Below are 12993 nucleotides of genomic sequence, written 5' to 3'. Positions count from 1 at the left end.
GAGGTTCTCTGCACGTTTTCAGGTCAGCCAGTTCTACAGAGCCAGACCCTGTCTCAAGAGGTAAAGCTAGCTTCGCATTCCTGTTTCTTCTGTCCTCCGGCTCAACACACAGCTGCAGGAACAAGAAACAATCCTTCCCCATCTGTAGCTCTGGACTGACTGGATTAGAAGGAACTGGGCTACTTACGATTCCGGGTAGGGAAGCAGGTGAGTTCAACAAAACCCTAAGTCACAGATCTTAGATTACAGAATGCTTACATTTATTTTTCTTTGATACGGTGAAACGAATTTCCCACGGGCATTTGCCCTTACATTTGCCTCTGCTTATGCCTGGGGTTGGTCTTGCAGAGGACGAACCAGCGCCCACGCCTCTTCACCATGTAGCAGTCCCTGCAGCGCCTCTTGATGACACCCTTGGTCTTGAAGCCCTGCAAGGGCTGCAGTTGCGGCAGGGGGCGGCCCCAGAGAAGTGAGCGCACCTCTGCGCAGGGTCTGGGGCTTGGAATGGTCCCCAGCAGGAAGGACGAGAAGGCCCGGGGCTTCACGGCGGCGAGGCGACTCAGGTGCAGGAGCGGGTCCATGAGCGAAGCCACCGCACTTCTCACAAGCAGGGCGGCCATGCCGAGGCCAGACCTGTGGGGAGAGGAGCGTGGTCACCAGCCGCTGCACGTCTGTCTAACTAACCAAGGCCCTCCCTTTTCAAAGTTACTTGGAGTCAGAGGTCAGAGCACACACTGGTCAGGCTTCCATGCATGGCTCCCCACGTGCCCCGCCTGCGCGCTCCCGGGAAGCCGCAGATTTCCGAGGCTCAGCTCGGCCAGGGCCCCCACCCGCACTCCCGGCCATCAGCTGTGCCGCGAGCCTCTGCCTTCCGCCCACGGAACGCGGGACCCACACCTGGGAATGGGTGCCACCCGCGGCAAACTCTTCCCTACGCAGTCTTAAGCACCGGCTACCCAAAGCTTCCGCGTCTGCGCAGTGGGGCGGGACGCCACCGCCAGGAAGAAAGATGGCGCGGGGTCACGTGGGATGACATGCGCCTTGGAGCGGAAGACCTAAGAGCATGCTTCCGGAGACACAGAACTCCCTATCTTCCCTGTTCCTTATCCAGGGTCCCGTAGGTAGGCTAGCTCCGCCCCTGCGGGTGCTGGAACCACTGTGGATCGGGAAGATCAGTGCCCACGAGGAAAAGACCAAAGGTAATTACAAAAGTGCAGACTTAGACTGAGAAACAAACGGCCAACAGTGAATATATTGGAAAAACGCAACAACATCCAGAGAAATTTACATGTTTACGTTAAGTGACATTGTGCACCCAGGGGGAAAGGCCAGGGGAGCAAGTGCAGACGCTGCTCTAGCTAGTCTGTTAAGTTCCTCCCCCAAACTAGGAAAAGCTCCAAGAAGTGTGGAGAGGGGTTGACAGTGAAGTCCCCACACCATGGCTTCTACAGTTAACTCTTTAATGTCTCGGATTTCAGACAGTTCGTAAATCGACCCATCTTACTGTGTATGTATAGCAAAGTGGGTTGCCAGTACGGCTACCCGGCTGCCCCTCTATGGCTCCCAGTCTCACACTTCACGCAGAGTCACACCTGTCTCAGTACTTGCTCATGGGAATGCCTTGACCCCAGAGTTCGATCACTTTAAAAAACAACACAGGTCAGAGAGGTGGCTGGGGAGTCAAAGTGCTTGCTGTCTAAGGCTGAGGGCCTAAGTTCAATGCCCAGAACCCACGTGGAAGGAGAGACTGACTTTTTCCAACTTCCACATGTGCTCTGTGGCACCCATGCGTGTGTGAACCCATGTGTGCGAACACACACACACACAATTTTAAAAAGAGACAAATTGGGACTGGAGAGATGGCTCAGTGCAGGGGGTCTCAGCCTTCCTAATGCTGCAACCCTTTAAAACAGTTCCTCATGTAGTGGTGATCCTCTCCCCATAAAATTATTGTGGTTTCTACTTCATAACTGTAATTTTGCTACTGCTATGAAGTGTAATGTAAACGTCTGACATGCAGGATATTTAATATGTGACCCCCATGAAAAACTGTTTGACCTCCTAAAGGGGGTTGTGACCCACAGGTTGAGAAACCTGTCTTAATCCTTTCTGAGCACCTGCTGTTCTTGTGCAGGACCATCATTCTGTCCCCAGCACCCACACAACAGCTCAAGCCATCTGCAACCCTGCTTCCAGGAGATCCTGTGACTTTTTCCTGGTGCCAGGCACCCATACAAGTGGCTATCTATACACAGATGCATACACTCATACACATCAAAGGAAATAAATCCTTTGTAAAGAGTGAGAAAGAGACAAATCTGTAGAACATGATGTGGTGACATGAAATTAGCCTGAAATCCCAGTACTCCAAAGGCTGAGGTAGGAAGATAGAGAGTGCCGGTTAGCCTGGGTTATATAGCCTAAGGCTAGCCTGGGCAATTTAGACCCACATTTACTGGGGGCAATTCCCGCCCCCCAACCCCCAGACAGGGTTTCTCTGTAGCTTTGGAGCCTGTCCTGGACTAGCTCTGTAGACCAGGCTGGCCTCGAACTCAGAGATCCACCTGCCTCTGCCTCCCTAGTGCTGGCATTACAGGCGTGCGCCACCACCGCCCGGCTTTGGGGGCAATTTTTAACTTTGCGAGGCTTTAGTGTGTGCGTCTTTGTGTTTCACTGCCTTCTCTGGTCATCTTCCATTTGTCTTCAGACTCACCTAGCTGAAGCCGAGAGGCAAGTACCAGGCCATCAGCCTCCAAAGCTGGCTGATAACCCCAAACAACACATGCTAGTTTTTGGCACTTTCTCAGAATTAGTGCCCCACCCCTGCTCTGAGTCTGGGGTCTGCCTCCATCCTGTCCACATCTGAGCAAAGTGGCCTACTCTACGGCCTGACAGTGTATGATGTACTGAGGAAGGTTCTGACTGACATTCCAGTGCTACAAGCCAGGCCAACAGGGGCTCCAGAGTCACAGGGGATCATTTGCATCAGGTCTCTACACAGCAGAGCTTTTCGAGGCTGCTTTTCCGTGCTGGGTAAAATCGCTTGCAGTCTAACTGGAAACTTTATTAGCGCTGTGTGGCAAAAGTGCTCAGAAGTCTCCCTCTCCCGGCCCCCACACGCATGACCAGGAAAGTTGAGCGCACGTCCTGTTTCTTGTGCTGAACAATCTATTTCTTTACTCAATAAACAATATTGAAAATCTGCATATTCTCCATTGCCATAAAAGCGCACACTGCGCATCTTCACTTCCCGCCTCCCCTGCCGTGGTCGCGCCAGTGAGCTTTGAACACCGCGCCAGTCAATCCGCAGCTCCGCGCCCCAGCCAGGAGCAGAACCTGTTTGCCCGCCCAGGGAATCCACTCCACCGCCGGGCGAAATAAGTTCCACCCGGGCGGTCCCCCGCCGACAGCTGTGCGCCTGCGTCGGCGCTTGGTACGACGCGCTGGGTCAAGGGTCACCGGCAAGATGGCGGCGGCGCTGACCTTCCGCCGGCTGCTGGCTCTGCCTTGGGCTGCGCGGGGTTTCGGGGTGCGAGTGTCGCCGAGCGGGGAGAAGGTCACGCATACCGGCCAGGTAACGGCCGCGGCCGCCACGCCCGGAGCCCGAGACTGACGGCGGCAGGGCGCCTAGCAAGGTGTGCTTCTGCCAGGCTCGCGCGCCCGCAGCCCTGCGGAGCTCACCTTGGGGTGCAGCCCCCAGCCCAGCTCAGACTTCTAGCTAGTGGCTTCCGGTTGGGAGTTGGTATTCACACATTCTTTGGGTCACATCTTCATATTAAGTGCCAAGTTTTAGTCATAGGGTCTAAAGCAATCCCTAACGTTCAATATAATGGCAAAGAAAAAATAAAGATAAATAAATAAAAATTTAAAAAAGGAAAGGAGCAGTGTCTCCTGAAATGTCGCCTATTGGAGGTGGCTATCTGTGAAGGCAGGGCCTTGTCTCCAGTCTGCACTCCAGTCTGTCAGTCCCGTGGGACTCCTTGAGTACAAGTACACTGCCCTCTTGGTGGGTCTGTCTTCTTGTCAATGGCTGTAGGCCACAGGGAACATTGTTTTGTAATATCTGTGAGCGATATTATGTGACTTCATTTAGAATGCAGTTGTAGAAGTCATAGATGGTCCTTTTTTTCAGGTTTATGATGAAAAAGACTACAGAAGGATTCGGTTTGTCGATCGTCAGAAAGAGGTAAGTGAAAGATCTAGTAAAAGAGATAAGAATTCATAAAACACAAACAGGTTGAGTGACTCTAATAGAGTGAGGTGTACTGAGCACTAATATTCCACAGTGAATGCTGCACCTGACTAGGGGTGGGTTGTAATGAGAACACCCGCACAGTGACGGTATTACATATAAATACCTTCCCGCGCTGTATAAGGTGTAAAGAAACAAGTGGATTTCATGTTTAGACTTGAGCCCATCTTTGAGGTGGCTCATGTGTATGCAGATATCCTCAAATCTGAGGCATTGGCTGGTCCTAGGGAACTGGTATTTAGTGTGTGCCAGCTTAACCTGGAGGAGCTAGAGAAGTTCTCACATATCCTAGATGTAAATTGTGTCAACTTCCGCCCCCCTCAGAATACACAGCATCCTGTAACAGTAGTTCAGATTTTCATAGTGTAATCTTGTTTTCGGTCTGCTACCTGTCGTAGTGGCTTTATTGCTGACAAAGCATCATGACCAAATGCAGCTTGGGGAGGAAAGGGCTTATTTCATTTTATAACTCTCAGGTCACATTCTCGAGGGAAGTCAGGGCAGGACCTGAAAGAGGCCATGGAGGAATGCTGCTGACTGGCTTGGTGTGCTCAGCCTGTTTTCTTAGGGCACCCAGGACCACCAATCAGTCTAGAAGTGGCACTGCCCACAGTGAGCGGGTTCCTCCCATAGCAATCATCAAGAAAATGCCTCCACAGACTTTCCTGCAGGCCAATCCTATGGAGACATTTTCTCGATTGAGTCAAGTTGACATAAAACTAGCCAGCATAGCATCTCTTACGTTAAGGAAGACACACTATTAAAATTTACTCTTCTGATGACTTACTAAGGTAAGAATTTTTTAGTATTCATCAAATAGATTGTGCTATGCTCTCCCAGGATAGGGCTGACTTGAGGAGGTTCATTCCCCTACACAGGAGAAGGTCATTTAGTTCAGACCCATGTGACTATGCTGCTAGGGAAAGAATAGAGGGTTGAGTCTGCCCCTGCCTTCCGTAGCCTAAGTAAGTTTCTCTGTCTCTTGTGTCTAAGCGCCTGGACCCTTCCTTCTGATATGGTAGTTCACACTGTCCTCGGTGGTTCCAGAGGTGTTTGTCTCTTGTGTGCCTTCAGTCATGCCTCTCCCTCTGCATTCAGCTCTGTTCTTTCTGTTCTGCTGTGGCCTCTCTGATCTTGGCTACGTTGTCTCAGTGTCTAGTTTTCGAATTCTGATTTGTAACAAACTCACTTGTGATTCATTGGTTAATTGTGAGTTCATATTCCCATGTTTCAGCCAGTATCCTGTTGAGTCTAATGAATACGAGGCAGAGAATTTTGTGTTTCTTGACTCCTTGACTGGTTCTGATGTCTACTAGGGGAGGGAGGGGGGGGGAGGGAGGGAGAGAGAGAGAGAGAGAGAGAGAGAGAGAGAGAGAGAGAGCGCGCAAGCAGTTTTCATTAAATAGGTGGAAGCCAGTGAGCTTATATGCTAACACAGGCTTCAGGGTGAATAGTATAGGCTACTACTTCTCAAGTTCAGTTTTCTCATTTGTAACTTGGAGTATTTTTCATAGTGACTATTTGTCATTGTAGGTGTCCAGGAGATGGATTGCCTTGGGAGCAGCATAAGACAACTTCTGCTCCTAGTGTGGCAGAACAGATCTCTCTGTTTACTATTGAGTGCTATTGTATTCCTCATTATTGTGGCCTTTGCATGTGTTCCTGTGTACAGTCCTCCAGTGTGGTGTTTCACACCTGCTGCACGCGCCCTCTTCCTTCGGTCCTCCTGTGTGATGTTTGGCATCAACAAGCAGATGGTGTTGAGAACAGGACAATTCAGTACACTGTCATGAAGGTTATTTTCTCTAGCTAGGTGTGCAAATGTGACATTGGAAGTTGGACACTGATGCATGTTGAGAGGATGGGCAGGCCTAGTGGCTTTTCTTTTGCAGTGTGATCCTGGAGATGGTAGGTTTGTCCCCGTGGAGGTGCAGCATTTATCCTCAGGTGTGCTGGGCATTAACAGAGGTTACTGAGGGTGTGGCTGGACTCTACCCTCATTTTGCAAGTGTTCTGTGGCAGGGCTGAGGATCAAGCAGCTGAGGGGTAGATGTGTCCTGATTCCCCACCCCTGGTCCCTAGCTTCATTGTCTTTGTGGTTTCTGGCTGGCCTGGCAGAGGGTCACAGGAAAGAGTTTAAAGATAAACTGAGACAGTAGAGCCAGTGTGAGTGGACAGAGCACTGTGTGAACAAGGGGCTGGCCTGGTCCTGCCCTGCCCTGATGGATAGTACCTACATCGTCCTGGTGTCTTGTCCTGGTTCAGCACTGTACGTGTCTGGGCGCATATTTCTGTGGCAAACACTTGTTTGCTGGGTGATGAGGAAGCATCTGCTCAGGCATTCTTTTTTTAAACACAAATTCCCTGTTCATGAGTAATTTAAAATATTTATTTTGGTCTTAGCTTTTTTTTTTTTTATCCTTGTGGTGTGCTGAGGTGGAACTCAGGTCCCACATGTGCCATGTAAGCCCTGTGTCTGTGCCTGGCCTTACAGAGTCGGCAAACCATGTTGGAACCTGACTACTTCCTTAGCTCTGCATTTGCAGAGGACTCTCCCAGATGCTGCACATTCCGGATTTGCACAAGTGTGCAGTTTTTCTCCCCTGATCTGACCCGTTTCCTTCTGTCTCTAGTCTGAGTGTCATCAGCCATAGGTTAGGAAGTGAGCTGTATCTGGATTTGATCTGAGGACCGTGGGTGACAGGATGCTGGGCAGTTAGACCAGCTCTGCAAGAAGGCTGGGAAGCCTTCAGGAGGATCCTGGCTGGCCATGTCCTGAGGGGTTTGATGCCTGCAAAGGACCCAGGGTCTAAGTCTGAGGTGCATCTTCATCCTGAGAGGCTGCTGCACCTGTGCTACCTGTCCTTAGGCTGTAAGAAAGAGGCCAGAAGTCAGGCCTGATGACCTAGAGCAGATGGTACCCTGGGACCCCTGAATGAAGAAGAGACAGAGCAGTTGTTACTTGATTGTCAGGCACTGAGGATGGATAGTCCTGTGGTGGGATGTGGTAACAGCAGCCTTGTCCACAGTTGAGGACGTTTTGGTATTATTGGTGTCATGCTCTGGGCTGCCAGGCTAGTGTGCTGCTCCCCGCAGGAGCTCAGGTCTTCACCTCTGGGGCTGGTGGCCAGGCAGTGGTCTCAGACAAGGAAAGCACAGAAAGTGTCAGAAGCCTTGCTTCACTGAGCTGTCGTTGTCGCTTGCAGTTGGCGCACGCCTTTAATCCCAGCACTCAGGAGGCAGAGGCAGGCGGATCTCTGTGAGTTCGAGGCCAGCCTGGTCTACAAAAGCTAGTTCCAGGAAAGGCGCAAAGTTACACAGAGAAACCCTGTCTCGAAAAACAAAAACAAAAACAAAAACAAAAACAAAAAAAACAAAACAAAAAAAACCTAAGCAGTTGGGCGGAGTATAGGGCACCAGGAGATGGGGTCTGCCGCACACAGGTCTGTGCTTTCTGTTGTCGAGATTGAGAAGCCGACCTCCCTAAGGGACATACTCTCCTCAGAGCTATGACTAAAGTCTTCTGAATTTGGAAGGCTGTGGCCTATGGTAAACTGTAGTGGATAGCCATCCCAGCCTTGGCCTGGAAGTTCCAACCCCCAGTAAGGCTTCGGTAATGGTCATGCCCACAAGGCGGGGCTGAGGGAGGAAGCTGAAAACCTAGGATCGAGAGGGACCAAGAGAAGCCTCAATCCTGGGTCTTCAACTTCCTCCCTCAGCCCCGCCTTGTGGGTGTGACCATTACCGAAGCCTTACTGGGGGTTGGAACTTCCAGGCCAAGGCTGGGATGGCTATCTACTACAGTAAACACCAGAGGATGGTATTTGTTCTAAATTCATAGCCCCCACCCAGGGCCAGTAGTGGCAACTTTTCTCTAAGGCAACAGCAAATTCAACAGCCCAGGACATGGCTGAATGTCATACACACAGCTTAGAGGCTGCTGTGGGCACTACTCCAGTTGTGCCTGTGATTTGCAAGCTACACATACGTACATATAGTGTCTGAATGATAATTGAACCAAGCTTTGAGTTTATTTTACACTGATAGCCTTCTGCCCATGGAGCCCACGTATCACAGCACTCGGTCACTGCTTCAATTGTTCATCCATCTTGGTGGATTTTGTAGCATCCTGTTTCAGCTTTATTAACTCTGTCTTAGTTTGAAATAAAGGGATATATTTTCTGTAGGAAACCGGATCATAGACAAATGAACGTAACCGAGTGTCCTTAGACGACACCTGCTGTGAGAAGAAAATGAAAGGGTAGCTCTTAAGTTTTACTTTACCCTGTGTAGAGGACACACTTCACAGTGTCGGACAGAACAGGCACTGTGACAAGCCCTTGGCAGTTCTCCCTGTTGGCTTTCTCCTGTGACTGACGTGCTTTCCTCCCCTTGTCCTCTGGGGTGGAAGAAGCAGGACAGAGCCTGGTTGAACACAGTGCAGATCTGGATGTGGTTGGGGTGTTCACCACCCAGGTTCTTTGTATTCCTGCCTTGAACCAAGTTCTGAGAAGCAGATGTTTGTCACGGGGGGTCAGGGTGCCCTGGAGCCGTGATTAAATGACAGGAGGGCAGGCACTTGTCAGTCACCAGCGTGGAGGCGTCAGCTGTCCTTCCCACAAGGACTGTGATGAATTCCTGTGAGTGTGTTAGTGCGGCCTTTGTGACATGCTGTCACCTCTGCAGACTCAGGGTTTACACCATGGGGCTTCATTTGTGTGGTAGCTGCCTTTACCCACACGGGGTGCCTAGAACAAACAGCTTTTCCTAGCTGTTCTGGATGCTGGTGCCAAGGAGCTACCTGACTGTCACAGGGGCCTGTGGTCCCAGAGGACTGTGTTCATGGGGGACTCTGTTCAACAGAGGATTGTTTATGGGACTGTGTTATGGAGGACTTCCTTCATAGGGTATTGTGTTCACAGAGGACTATGTTCATCACTCTGTTTATAGAGGACTGTGTTCATCTCTGTGTTCACAGAGGTGTTGAATCACTGCTGATGAATATGCCTAATGCCCTTTTGCTGCAGCATGCTTCCATTTCCAGTGTTTTCCATAATGTTTACAGAGCTGGACCTCAAAGTAGAGGCTGTACCAAGGGACAGTCTATAATTGATAATATGCTCTAAGGATACTTAACCCTTCCTAGACATCCATGCTTCTGTAAGTGTGGGTCTCAGGGATCTGACGTGAGGGGCCAGCATCCTGTTTTTATGGCAGTGATATTTCCCCTGCACTCCTTTCTGAGCCAGGGAGTGCAGGGACTGAGCAGCCTCTGGTTCTGGAAGTGAGTGGCTTTTTGTAAGGCCACTCTACTGAGGTAAGATGGGAGATGCTGGGCAGCACATCCTGTTAGCTGAGTTGGCACAGACCTTCCCTGCTCATAGCCAAAATACCTTCAGAGGATGGCTGATCACCCTCCATGGCTTCAAAAACTCCTGGAGAAAGGAGGACAGGATCCTGCTCACAGAAGGGATGCAGGGTCTGCTTGCAGGTGGAGTGCATGGGGCTCGTGTGTACATAGTCAGAACAGTTTGTAGCACTCAGGTGTTGTGAGTTCTCTCCCCATGCATGTGTAGATGTTGGGGCTCCAGGGTGCATACTGGAGTATTACCTCCCTAGATGTTGGGGCTCCAGGGTGCATATTGGAGTATTACTTCCCTAGATGTTGGGGCTCCTGGATGCATATTGGAGTATTACCACCCTAGACATTGGGGCTCTAGGGTGCATATTGGAGTATTACCACCCTAGATGTTGGGGCTCCAGGGTGCATATTGGAGTATTACCACCCTATACGTTGGGGCTCCAGGGTGCATATTGGAGTATTATCACCCTATACGTTGGGGCTCCAGGGTGCATATTGGAGTATTACCTCCCTAGATGTTGGGGCTCCAGGGCGTGGTATTGGAATATTACCTCCCTAGATGTTGGGGCTTCAGGGCGCAGTATTGGAGTATTACCTCCCTAGATATTTGGGCTCCAGGGCGCAGTATTGGAGTATTACCTCCCTAGATGTTGGGGCTCCAGGGTGCGGTATTGGAGTATTACCACCCTAGATGTTGGGGCTCCAGGGTGCGGTTTTGGAATATTACCACCCCATCTCCATCTGCAAGTGGGCTGTGAGGCAGTCTGGTGTAGCCATAGCCCTGCCCAGTCTCTAGGCTTTGCCCCTGTGGGCATCATGCTAGGATGTTTGAGTCGTTTTGAAAAATAAGAAATCTGTGAAATGGAAGGAATAGTGTAATGGTTTCCTCTTCCCATTTGCTAGGCTTTCACTGTCCACAGTGGTGAGCTGAGGTAATTTTGAGGCATGCAGTCTGGCCTTTGCTCTGTTCTGTTAGCATGTGGTCCCACTATCCCAGGTAGTCTGGGAACAAGTATTGTATTATATGTTAGTTGTTCTAAATTTGCCAGAACACATAAGTGTTAGAACACAATGACCTTCAGAGCATGTGATCATGACAACAGAATCACACCTAGAAAATTATAGTAAATCCTTTAACCGATATGCTTAGCTGTTTTTAAAAATGTACAGCTTAACTCAGTCTTATAAGTCATGAGGGGTCAGCTCTAGTACATCTCAGTTTTGAGCAGATAAGTGATGCTTCTGCATGCTGCATGCTTCATGGTGGATAGGCATGGTTTCTGTGTGTTTGTGCCCAGCACACAGGAACCATCTCCAGGAAATGCATGCTGTGGACATGCAGGCACAGTGGAAATACACTGATTACAGGGCATTTTTCAAGTGGGCAGAAGGGGGTGCACAGCATGATTAGGAAGTGGCCACCTAGTTCTGCCCTGGTGTTCCACCTGCTGAGTATCCACTAGTGAAGTAAAAGATGCACAGGGTAAAGTCCCAGCTGTGAGGAGACCTGGTAAGAGAGACACTAGTCATGTGAGTCACTCACTACTCAGTAATCCACCTGATTGAGAGAGAATACAAGTGACCAGAGGGAGGCTAATTAATTGATGGACATCATAAACATCATTAAGTGACCATGCCGCTTTCCTCGCCACATAAATTGACCCTAGAAAGGTAGGACTAAGTCAGACCAATATCCATAAAGAAGCCAAGTGTTCACATCACACCAGGCTGATTGTTCTGTGGGTGGAGTCTCTGAGCCCTTAGGTCTCCAGGGATCCAGTACTACATGATTTGTGTATGAATAGAGAGCATGGTGGAAAACGTTGAGATGTTTGCCTCATGAACACAGGCAAACAGTGTTAGGGGGCATCTGCTATTGACAGACATGGAGCTCCAGAAGGGCACATGATCCCAGTAGTGAGTGACTGTGGAAATCAAATGTAAGAAAATTCTAGTTACATGGAGAAAAGGGTTGTGGAGACTCCTAGGGACGTAGTCCACAGCAAAAAGCCACCATAGCCTCATATCCTTAGCCTGGGGAAACAGTGATACTGGTCACTGGTAAATAGTGGTATGGGATAGGGCTTTTGTACTCCAGACAAGCCTGTTAGACTGTTACACCCATATACCATGGGACAGATGATACATTATTGTTACCTGAGATCACAGTCTTAGGAAAAGCACATGACAGTGTGCAGAGGCCCAGGCCATGTGGCCACCTATACTGTGTGTTGGGTTTGGGAGAAATGTGGATGTGTGTGAGGAGAAAGATAAGATACAGAGCAGGTAACACTGAATGAGCCCAAGTCTCAGTAATTACTAATCCAAGGAAGGGACAGGGGAGAATTTGCCCTGTTCCAAGTCTGAAAGTTTGGGGTTATATTCCATTGCAGGGGCACATGGTATGTGCCTACCTGTGTTTAAGTGACCTGTGTTTTGAAAGACCTTAGTGCTCATTGTGAGTGACATTGTATTGAGTTTGTGGATTTGGATGGATGCTGGATGTATAAATTGTATGAAATTATGAAGATGTTGTTTGTCTGTTTCTTCCTTCTCCTCATTCTAGGTGAATGAGAGCTTTGCCATTGATTTGATAGCCGAGCAGCCTGTGAATGAAGTGGACCATCGAGTCATAGCCTGCGATGGAGGAGGTGGTGCCCTAGGCCACCCCAAGGTGTACATAAATTTGGTATGGAGCTAAGCAGCTTGCTGTTTCTTGGTGCTCACGTTCCCTCCCAGCCACCTGCCCAGATAACAGCCACAGCTCAAAGTTCAGTCTTTGCTTTGTGTTTTCACAGGCATTTCTGGTTGACACTGTATTTCAGGTTCAACCTGACTTTCAGTGTGCTGTCTAATTGGGATTTGAAGTAAAATATACAAGTATGAGATGTTTCCTTTTGAATTTTTTCAGGACAAAGAAACAAAAACGGGGACGTGTGGCTACTGTGGCCTGCAATTCAAGCAGCACCATCACTAGTGTGGGCTGTGTCCTGGTTCTGACACCTGTGGAACATCTGCACATTAGGTGTTTTGGTGTGAGGTCACTGCTCTGTGAATGGTGTCCCTTCTTATGAATAAAAGATGCCACCATCGTGGACAATGAGTTGTTTGTTCCTTTCATAGTTCCTTTCACTTCTGGAAGTGAATGTTCATATAGCTGCTACATGTGGGTACCAGGCTGTCCTCAGCTCCTCATCTGTAGGATGACCAGAGAAGTGGCCAACCGAAGGAGCAGTGAGGAGAGAATCACCTCTCCTTGTACACACAGCCCGTGAACGTCTGAGTGGCCTCAGTCTGTGTGGCACAGAGCTGCACCCTCACCTCTAGCTGGAGAGTCTTCCCTCATCCTTACACCAGCAGCTTCTTTAGACCTGTTGGA

The 12993-nt window shown here is 49.6% G+C and overlaps 2 protein-coding genes across 2 annotated transcripts; one reads left to right on the top strand and one right to left on the bottom strand.

The window, feature by feature from the left end:
- Window positions 1-238: 238 nt before the first annotated feature.
- On the bottom strand, window positions 239-1007 carry Mrpl36 (mitochondrial ribosomal protein L36). Its single transcript, XM_036207157.1, has 2 exons — window positions 896-1007; window positions 239-633 (listed from the first exon to the last, which is right to left on the bottom strand). The coding sequence occupies exon 2, from the start codon at window positions 618-620 to the stop codon at window positions 309-311; it is 312 nt and encodes a 103-aa protein (XP_036063050.1). The 5' UTR covers window positions 621-633; window positions 896-1007; the 3' UTR covers window positions 239-308.
- A 2415-nt stretch (window positions 1008-3422) lies between these two features.
- Window positions 3423-12717, top strand: Ndufs6 (NADH:ubiquinone oxidoreductase subunit S6). Its single transcript, XM_036206707.1, has 4 exons — window positions 3423-3574; window positions 4133-4186; window positions 12181-12303; window positions 12526-12717. Exons 1-4 carry the CDS (start codon window positions 3467-3469, stop codon window positions 12589-12591), a joined length of 351 nt encoding a protein of 116 aa, XP_036062600.1. The 5' UTR covers window positions 3423-3466; the 3' UTR covers window positions 12592-12717.
- The last annotated feature ends 276 nt before the right edge of the window (window positions 12718-12993 follow it).

This window comes from Onychomys torridus, chromosome 15 (genome assembly GCF_903995425.1).
Source record: "Onychomys torridus chromosome 15, mOncTor1.1, whole genome shotgun sequence".
Lineage (NCBI taxonomy): Eukaryota > Metazoa > Chordata > Mammalia > Rodentia > Cricetidae > Onychomys > Onychomys torridus.
The sequence above is the reverse complement of the archived record's forward strand: the minus strand, read 5'-3'. Positions and strand labels throughout refer to the sequence as shown.